This window comes from Zonotrichia leucophrys, chromosome 1 (genome assembly GCF_028769735.1).
Source record: "Zonotrichia leucophrys gambelii isolate GWCS_2022_RI chromosome 1, RI_Zleu_2.0, whole genome shotgun sequence".
Lineage (NCBI taxonomy): Eukaryota > Metazoa > Chordata > Aves > Passeriformes > Passerellidae > Zonotrichia > Zonotrichia leucophrys.
In genome coordinates this window covers 40532026-40558898 of record NC_088169.1, presented here as the reverse complement: position 1 = coordinate 40558898, position 26873 = coordinate 40532026, and the positions used below count along the sequence as shown (strand labels likewise).

The 26873-nt window shown below is 42.1% G+C and overlaps 1 protein-coding gene across 1 annotated transcript; it reads right to left on the bottom strand.

Moving 5' to 3' along the window:
* LOC135450627 (solute carrier family 15 member 1-like) lies at positions 1–26873 on the bottom strand. The gene is made up of 23 exons (XM_064719025.1): positions 26792–26873; positions 23363–23385; positions 20370–20454; positions 20145–20286; positions 17508–17627; positions 17246–17345; positions 16920–17010; positions 15005–15088; positions 13859–13941; positions 12603–12689; positions 11538–11627; positions 10264–10308; positions 10134–10163; positions 9924–10012; positions 8653–8734; positions 7770–7895; positions 5280–5429; positions 4821–4870; positions 4057–4167; positions 3816–3912; positions 3217–3363; positions 1845–1952; positions 1–888 (listed from the first exon to the last, which is right to left on the bottom strand). Exons 1-23 carry the CDS (start codon positions 26793–26795, stop codon positions 700–702), a joined length of 2133 nt encoding a protein of 710 aa, XP_064575095.1. The 5' UTR covers positions 26796–26873; the 3' UTR covers positions 1–699.

Genomic DNA, 26873 nt, shown 5'->3' with positions numbered 1-26873 from the left:
TATTATGTAAGTTTTATTGCTCTTGCTTGTTCCAAAGGTCATTTGCTGTTATCATTTCACCTGAGTGGGCACTTCTAATATTAACCAAAGACATAACAGGAGTTAAATGGGTAGTTAACAGGCAGATAAAGCATTATGTTACAGTGCACATCCAAGTTCCTGCCACTTGGAACACAGACAACATTTTAAATCTGATCACTGCCAGAGCTTTGCTCCCATTATCTACAAGGAAGTACAAAAGAATTTAAGGCACGTGTGACCTGCTGTCTTCAAGTAACAGTGATGCTAGAGAGATCATACAGAGAGCTTGGCTCCAATTGCTGTTCCTTGACAAGTCTTGTTTCCTTCACGATATAAAATTGAAATACAGTATAAAAATACATCTTTTCAAAGTGTCAAATAGTTCCAAGTCAAATTTCAAGATTATAATGCTATAATAATTAAGATTGAGGTACATTAAGAGTGCAACTTCTCCTGGAGATTCTTCAGGATACCATATTCAGTACAAGAGAGAGACTAATATTTTCCTGTTGCTTCCCTAGAGAGGCTGCACTTTAGGTTAGAACAGTTTTGCTTAATGTCTCCCATTGTACATGTAATCCAGTATGTTATTACTGATACCCTGGTTCCTCTGACTGCAGGAGAGTGAGTGGGATTTCCATGATTCCATGATTTACAGACACTCCTTGAGTACAGCTTTTACAGTTGAGAATGAGCTTCAGCTTCCTTTTCATTGGTGTCTTCATCTTTCTTGTCTTCTTCCTTTTCTTCCTTACTGAACTGGGCTTCAATCTCATTTGGATCAATATAGGTATAAAAAGAAGCCATGATAGCAAAAATGACACAAACTACCAACAGCAGGGCAGCAAACAGCACATACTCTGCCCACTGCAAAGAAAAAAAAACAATGCAGAATTTATCCACCAGTATTCACTTGAGTATTACACCCTTTTAGTATTTTCAGGAAGGAAACTCAGAATGTGAAACTGAGCACACATAACAGGTATCATATGGCTTACAGGACTAAGTATTAATTAAACATATAATGCATATTAAAGCAACTCAGAATTGAGGCTCTTTCAGCTTTTCTATCTTTACTGAAAAAACAAAAATTCTGTAAATGCTGAAAAACTCTGCAACATCCTTTTCCTGGAGGAAATGGGAATTGAGTGAAAGACTGAGAAGGAAACTCAGCTCCTTCCTTTTGGTCAGATTTCTAAACCAGGCTGGCAATGCTTCTGCTTACAGCTGATCTAGTAACCACAAATGTGGGCAGAGATCAGAAAAGCCTCTATCTGAAAAGCCTCAATGTCTCTGTTTCATGCTCTTTCTGATTTAATTTAGCTTAAACTGGGGACTGCCAGAGCTGTTTCAGAGACAAGCTTTTCCCTCTCTCAGATAGCCATTTGAATTCATTACAGAGCACCACAAAAGAAAATCTTGTACAACTGCTCTTCACCAGGACAGACATAGTTTTTATGCCCCAAATAATGAGATTTTAAACCAATGAAGCCAGAAGAAGGGATGTGGCAAGGCTCTGGTATGCCGGTGAAGGCTCATTAGCAATTAACAGAACTTCAGTAGGGTTTTTTCCATTCATGCAGAACTTCAGCTCAAAAGTTCGCAGACTTTCTATACCATGAGAAAAAATTTACTGCAGAGATGCTAGAAATTGCTCCTTGTAAGCAAAGGGGCCTGGCAACAAGAATTAAGGATGGCAAGTAATAGGCAAGTAGAAACCTTTGCAGAAAAACAATTTGTTTTATCTGCCATCATTTCCCACTGGATTAGAACTGCTTTTACCCAGTGTAATATAACAGCACACCTACTGCTTGCACACTTACCTGCTGTTGGATTGCAGATACCCCAGCCACAATAAGGACAATTATGTTACCAACAGCCACAGTCAGCAGCCATCCAGCCTGCAGCACTGACTTCATGTTAGATGGGGCCTGTAGGGACAGACTTTTAAGTTTTGGGGATATCATTTATTTTCTGATGCATTTACTGTAGTCTTTACCTTACAATAAACACTGTTTCTCTGTGGGGAAGAGGATTTCATGGTTTGCTAGGTTTTGGTGGTGGTTGGGGCTTTTATTAAATTTATTTTTTGACATTAAACATTGCTAGAGAGCTAAACAGGTCCAGAGAAGGCTTTGAGGAGCAAGAGACCACTAGCACACTAACTGTTAACACCTTTTACTTACACACACCAAGTAACTAACAGGTGCACAGGTGTAATTTTACATCTCAGGAACATGTGGCACACATGACATGAAGAAATTGAGGGCATCACCTAGCAAATCACACCTTACAACATGTCCATCACTGCAGTTTCTAGATTCAGAATGAAGAGAAGAAATACACACAGCTACTAAAGTGGACTCAAGAGACAAAGGAATTCAAAGTGTTTAATTATAACACTAATAAAAGCTAACAAAAAGGCTGTATGGAGTAAACTGGTGGGGAGATGAAGTCTCACTACTTCCTCATTTTATATTTGAGAGCTCTCCAGTTTGGTTTTATTGCAGCAGTACAGTTGCACTTAGTTTCAATAGAAATTTACATGGGAGGAGGAAATTTGAGGACTGGTAGTCAAGTCTTCAAATGATATAACTCAGCATAGTTATATCATAGTTTCCATTCATGGAAAACGCCAAATCCTTGGCTAAACAGGGCCAACTTGCATCAGTCTATACAGTCCTTCTAGGAGCTGTGAGGGACATAGGGGTCAAAGCAGCAGCACAGAGCCACCACTTCAAAACAATACAACGTGGAAGATCTTAACTTGCACCAATATTACAGTGTCTTTAGACAGTCACTGTGGTGAGAGAAGGACGAGAATCTTGTTTCTTGATCAGAAAGCTTGATTTATTGATATATGATATATAATACATTATAACTATACTAAAAAGAATAAAGAGAGAAGTTGCAGAGAGCAGCTATGCTAAGAATAAAATAGAAAGAATCAATAACAAAGTTCTGTGTCCAGAGAATCTGTCCCTGAGCTGCTCCTGTGATTGGCCTTTAATAGTACACATAGAAAATGAGCCAACCACAGAGACACCTGCTACATTTCACAGCAGCTGATAACAATTGTTTACATTCTTCTTCTGGGGCTCTGCTTCCCAGAAGATAGACAAATGTGAAAGAAAAGATTTCTATGAAAAAATGTCTGCGACACACCAAGATTCTTACCTCAGGAAAAATACCTACCTGTGAGTATGAAAACTCCAGCCCAGTGACAGAGAAGAGAACTTCTGCACATGTAAGAAGAAAATACTGAGGGATCTGCCAAGCCATATGGACTGTATTTGGTGCAATATCTTCAAAGTGTGTAATGAAAAGGTTTTTTTCAACACACTAAAATTAAAAATAGCATGTTAGGAACAGTAATAATGAGTGTGCACAGTTAAGGCATTCTAAGCCATTCTATAATTATATAGAAAGTTCAGAGTAAATAACAAATATTGCACATGAAGCACTGCATACCTAGTTATAAAAAAATAGCTTTTTTACAGCAGACTTCATGCAAATCTGTAGTGTCTAACAGGGCTAAAGGTTTAAGGCCATTAGTGGTGATCATGAATTCTTGCATTATGTTATTACTGTAACCATCATTATTTTTATAGTTAACAATGGCTTTGTGTCCTGTTAAGGATACCAGAATTCTATCATCTATACTTAAAGACAAGAGGAAATTAAGGATTAAAGACAAGAGGAATGATTCTACAAGTGTTTTTTTTAATTAAAGGAAAATATCAACATGGAAAGGAATTCTATCTATTTTGTCCAAGCAACAAGTGGTAACTCACATCATCAAGTGAAATGGTATAGGCAGCACCATATCCAAATTCCTTTGAATCAACTGTACAAGTGTCCTGAGGCATTGTAGCCTTAATGGTATATGACCTGAAAAAGAAAAAACCCAAACCCCACAGTTCAGACCATAGGTGCTGTCAATTGAGTGCAGCACATAATTTAAAAAAGCTCTTTGCCCTTTTCCCAAGGACAAGTATGTGTAGCAGATTAAATTAGGATAAAGGAAATGCTTACCAGCCTGCATGTGGAATGACGCTGTAATTACTGACAGAAAAAGGTTCCAGTACTCCAAAATTTATGTCACCCATAGTAACGTTGACAGGAATACTGAAATTGTTTATGAACCTTTAAAATGGAAGAGTGATCAAAAGTGTGATTAAATACTACACAAAACATACAGAAGTCAAAGAATCCAGGTTTTACTTTCAATTATATATTGGCAGCACAACAAGTATCGAGTCTTCCCATTGAAGGCCTTTTTTTTTTTTAAATCAATTAACATTTTGGAAAAAACTCTAAATCTCCTAGAAATGTAGCTAATACAAAAAGCCAGTTAGATCCCCATCAGCCCACTGCCTCAGGAGAACATCAAAAGTGAGTCACTACTACAACCACTAGGAAATGCATCTGCAAGTGGGAGATGCAGAAGAAAAGCAGAGAGGGGAGAGGTGATCTTGGATACCTCTTATGCAGGATTAAAAATGAGGTATAGATATGTAATCCATGCCATTTGTTCAATAAAAAAAAATCTAGGCAATGGAATAAAGCATACACTTCCAATTTTAGCTAAATTACACCCAAGCAGGTGTGCAAGATAACTTAAGTGAATCGTGACTCAGACATTATCCCATCCCCTAAAACGTCAAGGGAAGTGTCCAGCAAGATGTGAGTTCCTAAAGTATAGAAAACTTTATTTCAACAAGAAGAGGCTACCCAAAGACAGATTGAAGAGAGAGTCACATTAGTGTCAAAATTTAGACAACAAAAAAAATTTGTACCTGACGAGGCTTTTTCCATCCTCTGGTTTTGATGTGACATTGTCCTCTACCTAGTGGAAGAGACCATTATCAAAATATGTTCTTGGCATCAGAGAACAGCTTAAACATGCACTATTACACAGCAGTGGGACTTAACAGAGGCTTCAGAGCAAGAGTCCAGACCTTCCTCTTTAGGTTCCTACTAGCACACACATCTACTAGAAAACACTGTATGACCACCTAAGTCTTGGTGAAAGTGTAGTTGTCAAGGTACATAAGAAATTGGTAATTTTTTTTCTAAAGGACATCCTGGTGTACTCTCTGCAGCTTACCAGTCTTACTGGTCCAGCAGAGACAAGGAGAGACAGAAAACAAGACAGTGGAAAAAATTTATCCAGAGTTTGTCCTCTCAGCCTCACACACTCCACATAGATCGTTGTCAGAACATTGATTCATATGTTAAGAAATAAGCAGACTTACCCAAGTAAAATTGATGTCCATTGGAACCCATTTAAATGCCAAAGTGTAGCGTTGTTCCTCTTGCAGCGCCAAATGCTCAGTTTTATTTAGAGTTGCAGAAATTATGTCTAATGATTGCAGTTTAGAAGTCTCAAATGTCATGTAGGCAGTCTACAAAGACAAATTGCAATGGATTTCTGTGCAACTGCGTACTTGTCTATTGAGGGAATGTTACGGGCTCTGGGAGGGTCAGAAATTTACACATGTTACTTCTGAAGTGCCAGAGATCATGAACATCCCCTCATTTTCATTTTTGATTTGTTTTCTACATCAAGCATTATTTCCATTTGATCATGATTTTTTATTAGTTTAATTTGTTACACAAGCTTCACAGTTACATGAGCTTCCCACAAGCATTATGGAATAGCTGCTCTATTTTCCTATTTCTTGCTCCAGATAAATCAGGCTTACCATAAACACCCAATAAAATTCTGTTCAGCCACAGAGGTAGGACTAGCATAAGATGTGATGCAGTATTTTCCAAAAAAAGCAGTAATGCTATGTTTTAAATACTTAAAACACATTTATTCAACATAAAATACTTAAACCATTAATAAACATGTTAGTGCTACACTAAAATAGGCTCTTTGTTTTATGGGATTATCAAAAGCACTTTATAATCCACATCTGGATGATAAAGTGTCTGTAATAGGAAATAGAGCATTCTATACCTTTAGTTTTCATGTGTGTACCATGGTACATCAATTCCCTGTCTGTATATAGTGTGGGTGCCCTTATCTTCTCCTCACAACTCTGTTCCTGTGTGAGGCAAATTTGGAGGAGGTTGGACTAAGATCTCTCCTCTTCAAGGGAAACAGAGCTGCAGGCTATCAGAGAACACACATTCTAAGTTTCCTTATCCAAAACATCCATCAGAGCCACCACATTTTGCTGTCAATAGAACTACCAATGCTGTGCTGTATTAGAACCTGAATAGTTCTTTGGCAGAAAAACATGAAGCCTAATTTGTGATGTGGCCACAGAAGAAGTTCCCTGTTCAGGTAAGTCATTCCTCACAGTAATAGCAGCAACTCACTAGAGCTGAATGGACATTAACTGCAGGAAGGGGCTACTTTTAGGAAATGGAGCCTTTTTAACAAGAGTGAAATTTTCATCTAATTCCAAATTTCTTAAGTTTATGGAAATTTCTTGGGAAAACCTGTAAAAAAACCTGGTAATACCTCAAACATTGACATAGTTACCATTTCTTCATTCACTGTGTTTTCATTAACAGTTCATTCCACAGTACGAAAAAAAAAGAGAACTCATTAAAATGATTGGAGTAAAAACGCTGTAGAATAAATAATAGAATAAAATAAAGGTAATGTTGCAGTGTGTTTTAAACTTCCGGGTCCCTTACCCAGGTGTGCCAAAACCCTTCTCCCCCCTCGCCTCGCCCCTGCTGGGCTGTCAATCAGTTTTAACATTCCAACAAGGCGTTGTGTGGTTGGGCAAGTTCAAAGGATGCTCCTCAGGCCCAGAGGTCATTGGCCTGTCTAGGTGTCCCTTGTCCCTTGAGACCCCGCCCCCCTCACCTGGTTGGTGGCTCACCTCCCGTCCCCTCCCCCTGAGCTTAAAAGGTGAAGCAGGCCATGCAGTGGCCTTTCTGGTGGAGCTCTTCCCAAGATGCAGACCTCTGTAACCATGGAATAAACCTCTGGATATTAAAGCCTCCAGCAGAATCCTCTCCTTTTTCTCTTCACCATTGCTTGAAGCTTCCCTCCTGAGGGAAACGGATTTCCTAACAAGCCTGTACTTTTTTAGAGCCCAGCTGCAATCACCAGCAAGTTAAAGGTGTCCCTGGGGTGATACACCACAGTTGCTGCCTTTGGCCTGGCAGCGAGGGTCAGACTGGCCAGGCACAATCTAACTGGTAATATTGAGATTCTTATTCCAATAAGGTAATACTACAAAAGCATTGGCTAAAACTGACAGAACCAGAATTGGATCTGAAGCCCTGTCAGCCAGGTTGGTGGTAGCAGTCTGATGAAATGGCAGCTACAGTCATTGTTGGAGTGATGGATGGGATTCTATCTAAGCAGTGATCCTGTAGAAAGGTCTGATCTTTCTAGAGGTCCTGTGGTAGTTATCAAGCTCTTGTCCTCAGGGAATCCAGTGATTCTTGTGGTGTTCTGAGCCTCTGATTACACCCAGGTGGAAATGCTTGGTTCACAATGCTTGCATTTCACAATGGTGTGATGTAATTTTATGAGTCATGCAGTGAGACTCGATGGCCCATTAGCAGATATAGCCTCTGGAGGGGTTATCAGGTCTGACTTGAGGAGAAGATAAAGAACACCTCTCCACCTGTTTTGACAGCTTATGAAGATGGCAATAGAATACAGATTTCAGTTACATCTTACATCATAACCTAAAAAACTCCCTTAGATTTTTAAAGTTTTAAGTAATTTTTATTATTTATTAGAATGTTTCTCATCTACCCTTACTTACCGCTTCATTAGGTTCTACCTCCACACTCTGAAGTTGAGGCTGGAACTGAACTGTTGCAGGAACAGCACCCAGATTTATTAATTTAATTTGAGTTTGCCCAGCTGCAGGGAAAACTGGATTGTGGTTCTATAGGACAGAAAAAAAAGTAAAATCAGTGCTCAAGGTCACTTGGAAAAATTACTATAATTACTGTAATCTTTAATATTTCATGTTGAAGATGAGCATCTGCCCACTGCTCTGTGACTGTCTGACAGAGGAGACTGCAATCAGGTTTTGTTACTAGTCTCATAAGTTGCCTAAGGAAAGATGACTCTCATCCTCAACAGACACCTCTAGACGGCTGCTCAGATCTTGGGATGCAATGGATCACCACCCAGAGGTGTTGCCAACATCCCAACTACAGGGGAAAGATTCATTGGGCTCAGGCATGGCAGCTCCCTTTGGGGCAAGGAAGCTTAGGGGAGACAAATCCTTCCTTCCACAAGTGTCATCTTTGCACCTGCTGTGATGATGCTTCCCAGACTGTCACACTTCACCTCCAGACTAAATCTCAGAAGACGTCAAACATAAAGAGCTGCCCTCTGGTGGGCCAACCAAGTGTCTGGTTTCCAGCTTTTAGTCTCAGTTTAGAGATTGAGGTTGCCTTTAATGCATGATTTGTACTAACTGCAATGTGGTGTTTTGCAGAATGGTGTTTGTTGCTTGTTAATTTTACTATGCTAACAACAGTATTGCAATCTATTTCCCCTCCCTCTACTTCTATGCTTATATGATTGGCTCCAAATTTAGGACTCTTGATACATTTCCCCCTTAAACACACTTTTTTCCCCCTGAATTAACAGCTAAATATTAATAGTAAATACTTGCATGTGGCTGAACTTACATCTATTTGCACTTGCACGAGGGCAGCAGCAACAAAAGCCATGGAGCCGAGGAACATCCCCACAGTCATCTTCTTCAGGGGCCTGGCACAACAAAAGACACAAGAGATTCAAGAAAAGTGACAATTCAAAGCTTCAGCTGCTTGCTTTTTTCTTTCCACTCTGGGAAACTCAAATGGCCACAACTAGCACATTATTACATTTTGGATGTTTTTACAGAAAGTGTTCTGCTAAGCTGGGAACCTCTCAATTCATAGCCACACTATCAGGAAATGCATCTTTCCTGCAGCATCCTAACAACCTGTTACTCTGCATCTGCTGGGCACAAACATTGACTGACCATGATTATTAGGTTCCTGAAAAAATCTGGTTTTGCAGGAAAAAAACCCCCAATCCAATACAGTTGTTAGCTGTAAAACAAGAAAGAGACAAGAAGATATGCCTTTAAAAACAGAGTAACAGCTTGTCTCCATATTGCTATGTTTAAATAAGATTGAACAAAAATGGTCAGGGAAATTTGTTGGATTAGGAGACCTCTACTGGCATGCAGTTAAGCTGTAAGGATAGATTTAGAGTATATGTGTCATTTGTGGCATCATTTATCCAGTTCAGAATATGCACAAATGAATGACAGTGTTCCCAGCATAGCACACACCCTAGATTTTTAACAGCTATATGGAAAAACAGCAGTGCACTTTGGCTGTCTGAAAATTATCTGAAGAACTGTATTCTCTTCTGCCTCTCCAAGCATTCTTGCAACTGCCAGACACTTCTTCAACAACATTGAAAAATAAAGTGGAATACCCCCAAAGCTTCACCTAGAAGGATTCAATAAGTCAGACTTCCCAGCTGAGACTGAAGAGGAAATGTTTTGTGTCTCAGTTGCTTTTTAGCCCAAAGCATGACAAATGCCAAGGATGTATGTTGTCTTTCTACTTCATTTGTTCCTCAGGAGGGAGAAGGGGTAGATATAAGGGATATGGGAAGCAATCAAGATCATCTCTCCTGCAATCAAAAGATTTTTGTCCTCAACTGAAAAACATTGTCACTCTTCTCTTAGATTCTCCTCTTATAATCTGTGATGCCTCTACATACCACTTGCAGTATTCTGGGTTTTTTTTATATTTTGTTGAAATATTAAACCATTTTAAATACACTTCTCTTTCATCCTTAGCTGAATGCTTGCTCTTTTCTTACATTAAGGCTGGAAGAGCCAGTTACAGAAACCAATAAAATGAGCCTCGTTTGAAATCAGGTAATAACATCAACTTACGTAAAATTCAGCTTGCATTTCCTGATTAAAGGATAAATCAACGAATCTGCAACTGGGACCATTATAACAATCAGGATTGGATTCACAATCTGGGGAAGACGAACATGAGAGAAAAATTAAATATTTTTCAAAGTGCTTTTTATAAGTGAGGGCAATATGTATACAATCTTTAAGAAGTACTTGAAATTCGTAGATAGAAAATTAACGTACCTGCATTTGGTCTGGTTGAATTTTAAAACCCTGGTGAAGAAAAACAGAAATAATTTTTAATATTGTGACAACAAATAAAACGGGTCTGTAAAGTGGTAATTAAAGAAAAAAGGAATAAAAAGTAACCTACAAAATCCCCATCCATTGCTGTGGCTTGCAGTGTCCATCTTGACCCCTTAATAAGAGAAGAAAAAATTAGATGTCACAGTAAATCAATGTTCTCAAGGTCCTTTTGAATTGTTTTCATAAGTGAAATGTTGGAAAAGACATGCAATACAAGAAAAAGTAAAGCTAGCTTGCTATGGGAGTATTCTTAGTCTGCAATGTAAACCTTGGAACAAAGTGGCCCATTCCACTTCCTTTACTTGTTTTGTGAAATACAGCAGAAAAGAACTTAGATGCAGAAATCAGCTGGAGAGAGGGCAGGGCCATCCTGTGCAGGGCACTGCTGGGTGCTGGGCACAGGAGCCAGCCCAGGGCCCGTGTGCCACTGGCCTGAGCCCCAGCAGCCCCCACATCCCACTCACCCATCCTTCCTTCCTTCCCACAGACAGAGGACAAGCCAGGGCCTGACCTGCCTGGAGCCCCCTGCCCCAGAAACTGCCTGTGGCTGGGACAGGCAGGGCAGACTTCAGGCCTGAGCCCAGGATGGGACAAGAACGCTACTGCTGCATCTGTCACAAGGTCCTTCAGCCAGCCACAACACAGCACTGCCCGAGATATTACCCTGGGAATGAGTACTGAGCTCTGAATTTCACAGCAGGAATTCAGAGCTCCAATTGCAACAGGTCACGCTGGCAGCTACAGCTCACAGGCACTGCACTGGAGCAGTAGGACATGGGAACTCTGCAGCAAGCTTCCTCCCATCTGCCTTGGATAAGGTTTTTAGCCCCTGGTTCTCTCTCAAGCATCTTCCTAAATTCCTACTTCCGTGCTTCACTATAACTGATGCTTTTGTGGGCCTTGAGCAGCCAGTTCACCAAGTGAATGGGACTTACAGGATCACACTTCTGCTTGAAGGTGTAAGGTATTTATAACAAGGTGTGAGTGATTAAGCATCCAGATCATTTAAACACTGGTTCTCCAGCTCATTAACACAAGGACCCTAAATTTCATCTGACAACTGACAACTGAAGAAACATTAGTGCTAAGAGAGCTTTAAATTACTGTTCCATCCCCTGAGTCCCAGGCTGATACAAGATTTGGAGAGGCCTCAGTCACTGAATCTGTCCTGGGTGTACTCAGATAAACCAAGATTGCCCCTGGCTGCAGATCATCTTGTATTGACATGACTCAGTGACTACCCTTTGCAATAAAACAAGGATAAAGAATTTGTTTTTCCATGCTCCCATATAGACTGACATGGCACAGCTCTAGTTACCAAGCCAAACCCTTTCTACTTACCTGTTGGTCAAAAACTGCCCAGAACATGGGGAGAGGGATGTAAAGGAAAAGCACCCTCAACACCATCTTTATCTGAGCAATCAGTCGTTTCTGCAGAAAATAAAAATCACACAAGAGGAATTGGTTCAAAAAGAAAGGGGATAAAAAAACAAGACAGTTTCAGACTACTACGCACATGACAGCAACAGGTAAAGACCCATCGTGTAATGTTTACCCACACATTCAACTTTGCATGTTGTGGCTATATCTGATGACTTCTGTTAAAACAGTACAAAGTCTGCTTGTGTGTGTGGGAAGGGCTGCTGGTTAAAGGTAACTGATATCAGAAAGACTTGGGCCTCTTTGCATGTACACTGATGGCAGCATGAGATTGAGCACTGAGTGAAGTGGACATTTGAGCAATAGGCAACTGAGGAATTTCACATAAGAACAAAGCATACAGGCAAAAGGAAAATAAAGGTGACAGGCTAAGGTTTGTGCTGCCATTGGAGAGGATAGTAGGCAAGGGACAAGTTGGGAACTATGGGATACAAGGCTTTGAGAGTCATGATAAGAAATTGTACTGAGTTTGGAGGGGATGCAGTCTAAGTGTTTACTCACTTAAACTGAAATTCCAAAGCATAACTCTAATGTTTCATACCAAGAAAAGTATTATGGCCCTAACCTGTGCATTAACAATGACAGGCAGCATCACTTCCCTTTTCCCATCTGCAGCCATGAGATATGGGAAATAGAGAAAGAAATATAATTCTTGCTATTTCCCTAACAAAAAAACTTAAATGTTTGTATTTGTTTGGCAAGGGAAAGAACTTTTTTTGTCTCCCTTGAATTTCCCTGGACAGCCTATGATTACACAGAGCATTGAGACACACAGCTCTACTTTCTCCCACAGGAGCTGAGGAGATAACCTGCAGTGACACGAGAGCACTGAGGTTTGGCCAGGTCAGTTACTGAATGATGGAGAGGCCCAAAACTATTTGCCCAGTGCATGAGGCAATGGATCAGAGCAGAGAGAAGCTGAGGGTCAGCAGATGTCACAGCACAGGAGGCTCCCCCAGTACTTACATCATACTTGTCACTTGCCCAGTCCAGCCAGTGCTCTCTCTTGGGGAACTCCTTGCTGCGATGACGAAACCTGTTTTTGATGGCAAACTGAGGAGAGACAATTATGTTTAATGGCACTACAAATACTTAAAACTGCAAACTGGTTTGTCATTAGAGATGATGCTCCTGGCTTCTTGTGTTTAGAGGGTGCTAAAGGTGACTCAACTTTTGTTACCCACTCCAGTCATCTAGGGGAACGTTGTTTTTAAGGCCTCACACTGCATAATCAGCAGAGCGTGCACTTGGGGTCAGGTGGACCAAACAGCTCAGAGCATGAGATTCTCTGAGGACTCAGAGCAGTCCCTCTCCATGTGGGTTGCTGTGAGGAGCTGGAAGATGTGCCTTCCTCAGACTTACTTATGTACAGCAGTAAATAGAGTAGTGTCATATGCACAGGTTTTCAAGGCTGAATGGCTGTAGGAGAGAAGCTCCTATGACAAGCTCCATCTTGTAGGTATGTCTCACATCTTGACATGGAATATACATAAATACGGTCCCAGGGGACTCCTAAGATTTTCTGCATGGAATAACATTTACAGCCAAGCTGGGCCTTCAGAGCAGCACTCTAAGTAATGGCCAAAGTCACCTACAGAGATTTGGTTTTGACAGTGCTTACAAGATAGGCAATAGGCTGAGCTGTATAAAGATGGCAGATCTGTATGGAGAATGAAGTACCTCATGCATGAATAAATTTGATCTCAAGGTTGAGGCTCTGCAAAGTTGGGACATGAGGTGCTATTCCTGCAGATTCCACTCCTTTCCTTGCAAGATCACACTGATGTGCAACCCCCAGAATTTCCTTAATGCAGTGGGGAACAATAAACCTCTGGATTGTAAATAATATTCTTTTAATAAGTAATAAGTTTTTGCTGATAAGATGCACTAGTAGCTCTGCTCTTGACTCAGCTCAAGGCATGTTTGTCTCTTTCTGCATAAAGGGGCACAAATGTGGAAGGAATGATTCCCACAAGTTGGGATAAGTTTTTACATAACAATGACACCTGATTTTGTTTCCTATGTGCATAAATCCGCATATAAATCAAGATATGCATAAAAAGACACCCTAAATGTGGATGTATCAGTATGAAGCCTTCTGTAATAAAGCAAAAACCTTCAGAAACTTTCCTCATATTAAGACAGACTTCTCATTGTGGCACATTTACAGAACAGCTTTAGGAATGGCTGCCAGGGGTTTGGGGAATGTAAGCAGTACTTACTCCAACACATTTGGAAACTTCAAGCATTACATTTCCTTGTGGTTTAACTTTCTTGTACATTCTGCTTCCAATTACAAACACAACTACAATATGCAAACAGAAAAGCAACTCAGGATTAAATTAAAATAGTGGCAAATAATTAGGTATGGAAACTGCAAGCCAAAGAGATAATCAGGGTGGGAATAAGCCTCCCAAGAAGCAATGCAATTGCCTATTCACATGCTATCATACAGTAAGACCAATCAAATTAATACCAGCAGATTGCTTCTATTCAGGACAAAAACTAAATCTGCATACTCCCACAGTAAGTGCTCAGTGGGAGGTTTGCTCAACTGAGGGATGGTCAAAACGAGGGCATTTAGGACCTTGACTCTGGCCTTGCTGTAGGGGCTCCTTTTCAGGAGCTCACATCATGCAGGGACACACAAGGCTCTGCCTGAATGCAGGACTGGCCAAGGTGTCCTCTGCTCCCAGGCACGTTGCTCAGCCTCACCATCCCACACCCAGGGCAGGCACAGGCAGAGCCCCACAGCCACCATCCAGCCTGGGCTGGGCTCACGGGCAAGGCGAGGGCACTGGCAGCCAGGTGGGCTCCCAGGCAGGACCAGGAAGAACAAGGACCATCTAATGGCACCCCCGGTTTCTTGGGCAGCAGGAAGGCTTGGGGAGTGACCTGTAGCACAGCTGGTAAAAATGCAGGTGTTTGAGAAGTACTGACATATCAAATATGGGATTTCTCCAGCTCAGGGACAATCACCTTACACAGATTATAATCCTGGACTACAGACAATATCCAAAACACACATTTTCTGAGAGTTCTCACCCTGCATTCAAAAGATCAATTTGTACACACCAGTAATCCAAGAAACATAGCCAGTAGTTTACATGATGTACAGAATTCAAGCATATATTCATGCCTCAGCCCAGCCCCATCCAACTCTCCTGGTAAATCAGACTCTTCAGTAAAAGTTAGTACATCAGATTAATCCCACCCACCTTCCCATCCAGGAAAAAAATTAAGTCAAAAATCACAGAAATGATCAGGTATTGGGAGAGGTCAATACCTGGGAATTTCTATCACACTGTCATTATTCTGAGATTATCATCTAATTACCAAGGCAACAGGATAGCAAGAGATTCACCTACCCAAGGCAACAGCCATGAGGATAGCAGGAACTCCAAAAGCGAGGGGGTAACATTCCTGTTTGCTATGAATGCCACACTCTGAAGCTGAAGTAAAAATAACATCAAATAAAAGACCCAGTCAGCACTGCTGATGTTTTCCAAATGGTTTCTGGTCTTTGCATTCACTGAAAACTCTTGCGGGAACAACAAATCAGTCTACCAACACCCTCAGAGTGGAGGATCAGTATTCAACTTATCTCTCAATATTGGAAAGGGGATTTATGTATCACAGAACAGTTCAAGGGCAAGGGACCTCTGGGCATCATCCAGGCCAAGTGCCCTGCTCAGCTAGGGCTACCTGGAAGCAATTGTCTAGGAATGTGTCCAGATGGCTTTTGAGTATTTCCACAGATGGAGACTCCACAACCTCTCTGGGCATCCTGTGCCAATTGCTGATCACCCTAAGAGTGAAAAAGAGTTTCCTGATGTTCAGAGGGAACCTCCTCTATTTCAGCTTGTGCCCATTGCCTCTTGATCTGACACTGGGTACCACTGAGGAAAGCCTGGCTCTGTCCTCTTCATTCCCCATCAGGGATATTTCTACTTGGTTAAAATGCCCCCTTTGCCTTCTCTTCTCCAGGCCAAACAGCCTAATGCCTCTCAGGATCTCCTCACAGGAAATTTACATCTAGTTTTACACTGAGACATGAAGAATTACACTAGAAGGGTCAAAAGCATGTCCTTAGTGAGAAAGGAACTAGATTACAAAAGTTTTGGGCCAAGTTCATAAGCAAAGATTTTAGTGATGTAAGTGTAGCTTGTTGAAACAAAACCACAATCACCAGCCCCCTCCCCTCCTTGGCATTAGTCACAGATTTGACTCTCACTGACTTCAGCAGTATAAAATAAAAGACTAAACAAAATCATTACATTCTTTCCATACTTCTTCTAAAAGGAAAATTAGATAATATGATTGGGGAAAAAATGGTAGCTTGCAGATAATTCATGCCTTGATTTAATTGTATAAGTCTTCTGGTCAAACCTTTCCAGGCTGAAACCGGTTATCACTTCCCTCAGCTCAATTTGTCATTTTTTTTTCCAAGGAATTTTTCACCCTGTATCAGCAAGGAAGTAAACTACATGCTGTGCCTCATGCATCTCTCCTTTTTTTTTGGGAAAGGGTAGAATTTGCATTAAGCAAACATCTAAAACTCTTCTACAGAGTCTTTTCCAGTCAAGAAATCCAAAGGCCAGAAGTTCAGCCCGGTGCTTTTGGGTTATTCCAGAATTCACATGCTGTTTCCTTGCTTTTGGGAAAAGCAGCCTTGTGAAACTGCTGGCAAGTGCATCCATACAGCACCATCTGTGCAAGCTTGCCACAGAAATCCATATGCACACAGGTTAGCAAATTGCTGGGGTTTGTTTAGGATCATGCTATTCTTCACAAGCAAAAGACAACATAACTTTCTTATTTAAAAAGATGAAAAATTATTTACTTTGTCACATGGATTAATATATTCCTACATGCAGAGATGCTTCTGTACTTAGCATGGGCACATTTCCAGAGGAGAAGGCTCTCTCCCCCCTTCCTTTCCCAGGAAGCAATACAATTCTATCAAGTGTGATACTTCACAGGTATTGGAGATGTGACACATTTGTACCTTAGTGGAATTACAACGTGCAGTAGGCATACAAGCTGCTAGCTCCAGCATGTCTCTTCAGATCTAGTACTTCTGGCCCTAAAGGCAATGAAGGCTTTCAACTGGCTTGTTTTTGAGAGTACCTCATCTCTGAGAAGCTGGATGACACACTGAAGACTATTTGCTAGATAAGTCCAGTGTGTCAGAGAACAGAACCTGAACTTTAACTGGACTGGACTGCAATCCAACACACCTTTTCTGGTGTTTAACAATCGTCAACAAACATGTGACCTTACCTCTGATAGTTGGAGTGATTAAAGTAGATAAAAGACTTCCAGCATTAATGGACAAATAAAAGAGAGAGAAGAAGGTACTTCTTTGCTTTTCCTACAGTAAAAACAGGAAGATGTTTAGAAAGGCTTAGCCACAACCACCTTGATGTGCCTAGATCAAAAAATCAGTGCCATTGAAGACAATTCAAGACAAATAATTTACAAGCTCCTTCTTCAGCTCCTTAGGAAAAACCATGCATCTATTCAAACATGTATAATATGAGAGTACTATAATAGTCAAACATTAGTTAGAGAATCTGTATAACTGAAAATCTGTAAGACATTGTTACCTGATCATCTTCAAACTGATCTCCACCAAATGCTGACACACACGGTTTGATCCCACCAGTACCGAAGGCAATAAGGATCAAGCCAACCATGGACAGAGCACTGGAACAAAGGAGACAAGAAAAAAAACCCCATCATTTTGTGTTAGTTCTTACAGCATACATAATAGACTGGTTGAAAGACAGTTGAAATTCAAGTAACATAAACTTAAGTTGCCCCATCATTCACTTGCCTGGGACAAAAAATATGTACAAGGCAACTCACACGTTCACTGCGATAGCATCGGGAGAGCCATCCTGGTTGTGATCTGTCAGGTCATTTATGGAGCCCACGGACAGCACTGTCTGCCCAATGGCATAGACAATGGACAGGTAGAGAATGGTCCTGTTGTCAAGAGAGGAGATACATTTTCTTAGATATGTTAACACACTAACACAAAGATAATTCCACAGCTAGTGCAGACTTTTTGCTTACTTTAAAGATTCTTGGTAATGAAAAAAACTAACTTACAATGAGTTATGGACTGAACTTGTCAGAAGCCAGTATAAAAATCAGGTCACATGCCACAGCCACAGTATTTCTTTTTATTATTATTATTCTATGTAGCCTTTATTTAATAAGGTAGCCTTTAATTAATAAAGGCATGATAAAAAATGGATTCTATAGGTATCACTAGGTCACAGTATCTTAAGTGGTTGCCTTTTTAATGACCAAATCAAGAATGCTATTTTCATATTTTTATATGCTGAAGTTCAAATAGACTACTCTGCAAAACTAAAATCTGCAATTTACACTGATTTAAGGGGCATTAAGCATTCCCTATGGTATTTTAGATTTTAGTTGCAGGACTACAAAAAAAAGGAAAAATCAAAAATCTGCTTCACACATGGCAATACCCCTGAAATACTGTTGTGAACAACAACTCTATAAGACACCTTCTTCACTGTAAGTGTACCAACAATTTACACTCAGATCTGAGTAAGAGCTGCACTCAAGTGTGCAGGCTGCAGGCTTTCAGCCTGACTACCTTGGCCAGGAGGAGCCTAGGGCAATAGTACTGCATAATTACCAAGTCTCCCACCCTGGCTTTAGGGTCCAGTCCTCTTTTCTGTAAGTAAAAGCACGTTCCATTTTCACTTTGTTGGACCCTAAGTACACAGCTGAAGTTTAATCCATGTTCGCTTGTGTCCTTGGGTGGGCCTCCATTCAATAGGCACAGACACAGGTCTCCAGGTTGGAGGAAAAGCAGGAGAAACATAATGCAATGATGTGAAATTATTAAAACCCCAGCTTTCAGGAGTGGTCCCAAATCAAGTGCAAGGTAGGAGAATGAAAGACAATGCTCAAAGACCTAGAACAGCTATTTGACATAGGCAAGAGATCCTCACAGCAAGCTTGGAGCAGCGCCCTGACACAAGAGGGAAATTGAGCAAGTTCCTCTCACTTTAAACAAGGTTTCTCTGACTTAAAATTGACCTCATCTGTAGTGTAGTAAAAACAAAATCTATAAAGTGGGGCAACATGAAGTCTGCTCTTTAGTGGTATTTAATAGACACAGCTTAATGGGGTGCGCTTTTTTATAGCACTGTCACAGAGTCACTTTATTTACCTAGCAACCTGGGGAAAAGTCTCCAATTAAAGCTGAAACTGAGCTAATCAGGAGTGAAACTTCTGGGTTTTATTTGTGAGGCTTATGAACCCACTGCAAAGACTTACATAATTGACATTGCATTGATGGCACACACTTAAAAAAATAACTGTGGTTTCTGTAGTATTTTCCCCAAGAAATTCACACCCCACGATCCGTGAGCATGTCCCGTCACACTTCTTGACAGGCATTGCACCAAGTACATGGATTGTGGAAGACTGGAGCCTCTCCTTTAAGGGTCATTAACAGTGCCTAGGTTATCTCCCCTTCCACTCGACATCATAGATTTTTTTTAAAAATTCTTGTTTAAGCTTTCCTCATGACACCTTGCTGCATTTTTGGGTGTTAATACCTAATGGCATATCCTAAAGCATGTTTTCTCTTATTTAAGCCATCCTAGCAAGCTCCTGTTAAAGGTCTGGGCCTTTCAGTTGCAGCACGGGCATATCCAAGTACTAAAGAAGAAGAGAAACGAGCTCTGGAAAATTTCATCTTGATAAAACATGAAAAAGCCAAAATAAATTTTAAAAATAAACCATAGCATGTAGACAGGCAAGTGCATAATATTTTTAGGCTGCAATCTGTAAGACGTCCAGCTAGCTGCAATGAGTTTGCACTGCTCAGAGCAGCTGCACAGAGCTCACGGGGCTGTGGTTGCAGCGCTGGGCTCCCAGGGGCTGTCCCTACAGCAGAAGAAGACAGTGCAGCTGACTGCACAGCACATCTCTGATCTCTGGGAGACCTTTGGCAAGGTCTTACACTCATGGCTCATAACCCTCCATAAAATCTTTACTGTGCTTTTTCTCAGGCAAAGTAAACACTTTTAGAATCAAAACATCAGGAAAGGAGAGAGAGATAAAGCCCTTGGAAATAAACTGGTCACATTACTAAGCACTGCAGTGGTACTATCTTGATCAGTATCTATTTTCACAGCTTGGTGAACACTCTCCTTAGTTTTGCTTACATTTTGCCCAGGTGAGAGAAAAAACATGCAGCATGCTCAGAAAGCAAAATGTTACCACCCTTAACCAACTAGCAGATCTGGAACATTTGTTAACTCACAGTGCAGTTTCAAGTCTGAGCTGAATCAGTGAAAACCTCATTCTCTGGTGAAATAAAACAAACTATCCTGGAGCAGGCAACACCAGCTCTGAAGCTGATGTTCAGAGCTACAGTTTTAGGTGATGATTTAAGTAATACCAGTTTCAGGTGAGCTTTCAAGATCTTTGGCTGCTCTCTGAGGAAGCACTCACTTAAACTTTCCCAGCCAAGAGTCTGCAATGATGGCTCCGAGGATCGGCGTCAAATAACACAGAGCCACAAATGTGTGGTAGATGGCAGTGGCAAAGTTGTCTTCCCAGTGTAGGAAACGTGTGAAATACAAAGTGAGCACAGCTGTAGGAAGAACAACAAAACAACAGGTTACAGACCCAAGTCAGGCCTGGGCAACACTCAGCACAAGGAGACGAGGGACATACCTTTCATGCCATAGTAGGAGAACCGTTCGCAGAACTCATTGATGACAATGAAGAAAATGCTCAAAGGGAAGCCAAAGCAGAGCACCTGGAGGCAAGAGAGAATGTGAGCTCAGAGCTGTGCAACCCAGACTAACACTCTTCACTGCAACCCACAGCTCAAGCAAGCTCAACATGGACTCAGTGGGAGTGGTAGGTACTCAGGGTCTGTACACTGCACAGGCTTCTGAGGGAGGACAGGAGTTTACCTGAACCAAGAGTCAGTTGTCACTTTCCTCTCTTGGTCCCCAGAGGTCTGCACACCTCTCATTTTGCAAGAGACCTTCAGCAATGCTAGAAATGACCTATAAGTGTTGTACTATGCACATTTGAGGTCTCCAGCACCTAACCCTTACAGCAATCTTGACTGGTATCAAAAAATATACAAAAAGCCAAAATGTTTCTGGAAAAACAAAAAATTAAAACCCAAGACTAAACAAAAATGCACCAAACCCCTGCAGTACACCTGTTAGAAGCTCAGGGCTACTTTTAAGCACCTGTAATTAAAACAAATACACATTTAAACTTTTCATTCAAGCAAATCCCTGAGGAAAACTAGTTATACTTAAAAATATTCTGCCTGATGAAGAATCCTTCATTTCTTCAGACCTGATAACAAAACAGACTTTATTCCTAACCTGAATTGACATGGCTTTGGCTGCCAGGTTCACTGAGCCTTCACCTGCTACAACAGGCATGACCATGTTCATCATCATGCAGTTCTTGCCATCGAGACAGTGGTTTAAGAGCATACATCAGGTACAAATCTGACATGGTCACTAGACCTGTAGCTTCATTTCTGATCACCTACTTGGCTTCATGGAGTGGATGAATATATAATTTCTAAAAAAACTATTGGGGATGCAATTTAAACATAATCCTACCTTTTAACCTTTTTTATGGGTTTAACCCTTCTCCGTAGCAAAGAATCAAATTCTAAAGACATTTCCAGAGGCAAAAGAGTTCTCAGTGCTCAAGTTTAATTAAAAATGGCATTGTTTGAATTGCAAAAGCTTAGGAATTCAATGAATCTTTATTTTGTGTGAAACAGGAAGAAGTTAACTTTGCAGTTCAAAAGGAAAAAACATACACGGAAATCATGCCTGACACAAGTAAATTGCAAGCCACTGTTTCCAGCAAAGTCTCAACAAACACCACAACATTTGGAGACCTGGGTGCTACAACAGGCTTTTTTTGGGAATCCTACAAAAGAAATGAAAATAAGAGAGTGGCAGGAGCATTATTGACTAAACTCAGTCATGAGGATGCCTGAGCAGCGCTGACCTTCATTGTTTGCAGAACCAAGTACATACTGCATATCCTACCCATGGTTTGATAAGCAGGCTTCACAGCAAGAACTCTATCTCTCTCAGCTGAAGCCAGTGCCAGGTGGGACTCCTCTAGCTTCAGAGAACAAAAATTTTGAGCCCTAAATATAAACTTGTGACTCTTGATTTATCACATCCTCCATGGGCTGTAAGAGGTGTCTCCAAAGGAAGAGTATTCACACGTATCCCAAAATTAGGTAAAATTCATTTGAGCTTGCACATTTCCTTCAGCTGAAGGCAGCAGGAGGTTTGGACAACTACTCCCAAGTTGGATACAAGTGCTGGAGGGCTGGAGCTCACCCAGAAGAATGCCTTGTGCCCCATCCACACAGCATTCCCCTAAGCCATGCAAATGGTCACAGGATGGAGAGTCACACACTGAAGTTTTGATTCAGCACAGGTTAAGTTGGTTACTGAAACCCAGGCTGTGTGACTTGTAACTGGGAATAGCCCAGGTGGAGAGGAGGCAATGTCTGTTCCTGAAGCAGAACAAAGACCTCCCCATGTCTTTTCTTGCCTACAGAGGGAAAGACAAAGCAGTCCTGGCCCAGGACTGGTGGGACCCATCTCCACCTGAATTTCACAAAACCTCACTAAAATCTTTGACCACTTGGGGTTCTCACAAACCTCTCCAGTGTTTTGCCACCACCCTACACAAGACCTTATTCTTTAGGACGGTGTTACATGCTGGTCTGGGGAGGTCACAGCGCAGCAAGGCTAGGTTTTTGTTTCAAGCCACCACTGCTTCTGTGCCTGGTGGAGCTGTCCTGCACTCCCATGCTGGCACAGCAGCCATTGGTTGGTTTTAGTGACTGCCCCCAAACTGGAGAGGGTCTGCATGTAACAGCTGGAGCTGAGCACGGACAGGGCCATGCAAGAGACAGCTTCTGGGTCATTCCCAGGTGACAGGCCTTCTGTTTTTCCAAGTTGCTACAGAGAAGAGACTATACAATTAATCCTTGCTAATATATAATGCCTGCTTGTCCTAATATATAATGTCCTTGTTTTGCACCGTACTGTCCTCTGTTACAGTATTCATGTGCCCATACACACATCTACCAAAACCTTTTCTGTTGTTACCCTCATTGGTCAGGAAGCACCAGATCCACCACCAAAAGGTAACCTGAAGGTTTTATATGTTTTATAATCCCCTCTGTAACCTCACCCAGCCCTGGGGATGCCAGCACCCTGCTGCAGAGCTCTGACTTTGTCTGCTGAGGGAAAGCCTGTGGAGTAAAACCTTGCAAGATAATAAATACAAAGGCAGAGTCAGGGTTCCTGAGACACATGTGCTTAACAGTTCAAAGATTCAAGAGCAGCTGCAGTTCAAAGATTCAACTCAGCTGCAAGAAGGATGGGCTCCAGGGACCGATCTCCACCTTACCAACATCCGCTCAGTCAGCAATGGCTCCACAAACATTTTATCAGGGTGGTGAGCAAATTAATGCTTAGCTAGAATTTAATAAGTTACTAGGCTGCTTTTGCACATTTGCCAGTAAGTCTTTATTGCATACATTTAGTGTATGTTTATAGGCTTATTTTTATTTTGGGCACTGTGAACATTACCAAAACAATGTAACCTAAAGAGAATCAGTAGAGCAACATTTTATGTGGGAAAATAATACTTACCGACTTGCCGGTAGTTTTTCCACCTGTGGAAGGAAAAAACCAAAATACAAGTCAATTGCAACTAATAATTAATACTGCCTTGAAACCAATGGAAGATTCAAAAAAGGTTCAACTTAAATAAAGAATGAAATGTAAACACAGTACTGGTCAGGGTGAGTAAATTTTCAGTTTATTAAAGGGAGACTTTTCTCAGTTTTTAGGCAAAACTTCACTTGGCAGCCTTTGGTTCTTCAGAGTGAGCAGAAACTCCTACACTGCCAGGAGAGCCTCAAAGGGACTGAGGAGGCAAAGCATCCCATGGCCAGCTCACCACACATCATTCAAGGGGGTGGTGAGCCAGCCACCCACAGATGATGAGTCCTGTAACAACTCACTCTTGGGGATGTTACCTTCAAGGCAAGTCAAGATTAAAGAATAGGCTCAAGATGCCCTGCAGGGATGGAGGTCAAGTCCTGAAAAGGGACTTACAGAGGACTGAATATAAAGCCCCAAGTGAGTGATCCACTTTAGCAGGCACTCCCATAACCTGAACCCTTAATCTGGGAAGACCGGAAAGAGCAGAGGGGTCCCACTGAGGGCAGCAAGAGCACACAGCTGCTTGCAGCCCTGAAGTCACTTCCAGCTGCTCTTGGCAGGCCTCCTACCCCTGGCAGCACTCCAAGCAGAGCCCTGCAGGGCTTCCCCAGCTCAGGAGACAGGCTTGAAGGCTGAGCTTTCACTGTGTCAGATAAAGGCCCCATGCCCACATAGTGGATGCCAACATTTTATATAAAACCACATGAGCAAGCTCATTATCATTAAGATAAGACCAAGTACAAGATGTGAACTTTGAAATCCTTGCTTGTTAAACAAGTCAGGTCATAATACATCTATAAGGCCATAATACATCTTATAATGCCTATGAAAAGTATGTCTGTGAAAATCATTATTTAGTCCATAGTCCACAACACTTGAAAACAGCTGACAGCAACACTGTAGGTTTTGACAGAATATTAAATCAAGTAAATCTTCAGGAATCACTGAAAGAGATTATTCCAATTCTTTACTTCACTGCTGTGGACAAGTACCTTCACAACAGAGACAGTAGTACTATGCAGGTGATTCAAGAATGTATTTTATTAGGGAGCAAGCAACATTCTGAAAGTGCTAACAGACCCAGTTCAGAGCACATGTGGCTACACGAGTTATTGAAGTTATTGGCATTTGTCCCTTCCACAACCCACCAGAGAAGATACACTGAAGATACCAAGGTGTCAGCAATAGCCCATCTTCATAGCAGCTCCTTGGTTATTTCCACTTGTTGGCCTTTCCAGCACAATGTGCATCCCACTGCCCGTTTTTAATAACATGCACTGAGAAAAACAGTTTGGGCAGCTCACTTCTGTCGCTTAGCTAAGCCTTGGAAAAAAATATTTAGGATCTGGTTGTTGCTTTGGTTTGGGGTTTCTTCTGCTTTCCTAATAGCAAAAGTATCACCTCTGCAAGAAACCTTACCCAGAGGAAATCAAAGAGGCAAATTTTTTCAGACATCATCGTCTGACTTCAATGTTTAAGAGACACAACTATTTCTAAACATTTTGACTTCACCTCTCTATTCTCTATTCTTGTTTTGCAGAGAGGGTTGGGGATACTCCAGACAGCATTAAAGCCAACCTTTCAGCACAGGCACCTCAACTGAGGACTCCACTGTCAGGCAGCTTCAAGATCTGACCTGCAAAGCACAGAGCATCCACCATCTTGCATGATAAATCTGAAGCTAGCTAAAGGCAGGTTGGAGCAGTCCCTCTTTGGGGCAACCTTCAGCCCCTCTTCTTTTTTCCCCACAAAGAATGACCCACAGAACTGCTCATTTTCATGATACCAAAATACCAAAGAGCTCCACATTTTTCATGGCAAAGCTCGAATCAGTTGTTCAATTTGTATTCCCTTAAGACATTTAACATTTTTTAAGACATGTAAAGTCAACAACCACTCAGTTCTTGGCTTCAGCACAACATCTAAATGATTATCAGTGTGCCATTCTCTGCATCCCAACCTTGCAGGTCAGGTGGGGCAGCCTTACAGCTCCAGCCCCCTCCCACCAGGGTGGTTCCTTCCCTGCAGTCACAGAGATGCAGTGGATGCTGCAGCCCTTGCAGCTCACAGTCTGTGGCACGAGATGGGAGCACACTGCCTTGCTCCATGCAGCCATCACAGCAACTCTGCCCGGATGAAATGCTTCCTGTCCATGGCCACAATAAATCTGTACACACCCACACTGTCACCTAGGATGTTCCTGCCTCCAGAGCAAGCCCGCAGTCCTACACCTGATCTGGGGCACAGACAAGCCTAGTGCCTCTGCTCCCTGGAGCAGCCCTACAGCACCTGCACAAGGATGCTGCTACCAACAGGACTTCCCCCTTCAGGAGTCCCTGCTTCACACCTTGCTACTCCAGAAAAACACCTACACAGAAACTATCCAAGCAAATCTATAAAGCAACAAGCCTGATATTAAATGGGCAGACACAGCTGCATCCCATTTCTTTCTCTTCAGAGAACTCTTTCCATTTTTCTGGTTGTCTGCCCAAGCCAGCAAGACCCCTGGCAGCACCAGTGACATGTCCTGCCTGCTCACTACTACGGCTGCTTGTCCCCCAAGATTTGCTTGCTGAAGATGCAATGGCATTTTCTTGGGTTCATTTACTTGTGGGGTGGAGAGTGGGCATTTCAGGTTCCTTCCCTGTGTGAGACAAGGTTTCTCCAGCCCAGGAGCTGCTTGCTGTGAGAGACACCCATGGACTCAGACACTGCAGGACCAAAAGACCAACAAAAGGCAATGGAGGCGTACATCACAAAAAAGTTGGGTTTGCACCTCTATTACTCAGTGTTCCAGTTTAGACAGGAAAAAACCTTCAGGATTAATTAGATAGGTGGGTTCTGCCCTTATCTGAATCTCCCCGCTATTTATCTATGTATTTAAAAACCACTAAGTCAATCCTAGGTAAACACTCTCAATGAAAAAGCATTCTATAACATCTGCAAGGAACACCACCTTTAACTTGTGCTCAGATCTCAAGCCCCACATGCCTGACAAGTGTAGTGTAGGATAAACCTTACCGGCTCAGCTCTCGGAGCTTACAGAGACCGAGGCACCAGCTCTCGGCTCTCACTCGGGTTTCAAGGCAGGCTCGTATAAACACGAGGATACAGCGTTTGCAGAGGGAGAGTAGAGACCCAGGAGAGCCGGGGACTTCCTCAGACCGACACCGAGCAGCAGAGGCAGCCCTGGGCGGGCGAGACCCTTGGCCACGCTGTCAGCTCGGTCACGGCACGAAGAGCCGGCTCGGAGGGAAGCGGCGGGAGGGATGCTCATCCCGGGCCGGCATCCCTCCCGCGGGCCGGGCACCGCCACCCGCTCCGGGCTGCCCCGTCCCGCCCCGCCACACCTACCCATGTCGCCGGCGCGGTCCCGCCGCAGCGCTCGGGGCTGAACGCCGGCAGGAAGGCAGGGAAAGAGGGAAGGAGGCTGCTG

What these genes read in the sequence shown, in the direction of transcription:
- LOC135450627 (XM_064719025.1), bottom strand. An exon ending in AAGTTTCCAAATGTGTTGGA is followed by an intron (nt 12,690 to 13,858) that starts GTAAGTACTGCT and finishes GTCTCTCCTCAG; the next exon opens with TTTGCCATCAAAAACAGGTT. An exon ending in TTCAACCAGACCAAATGCAG is followed by an intron (nt 10,013 to 10,133) that starts GTACGTTAATTT and finishes CGTCTTCCCCAG; the next exon opens with ATTGTGAATCCAATCCTGAT.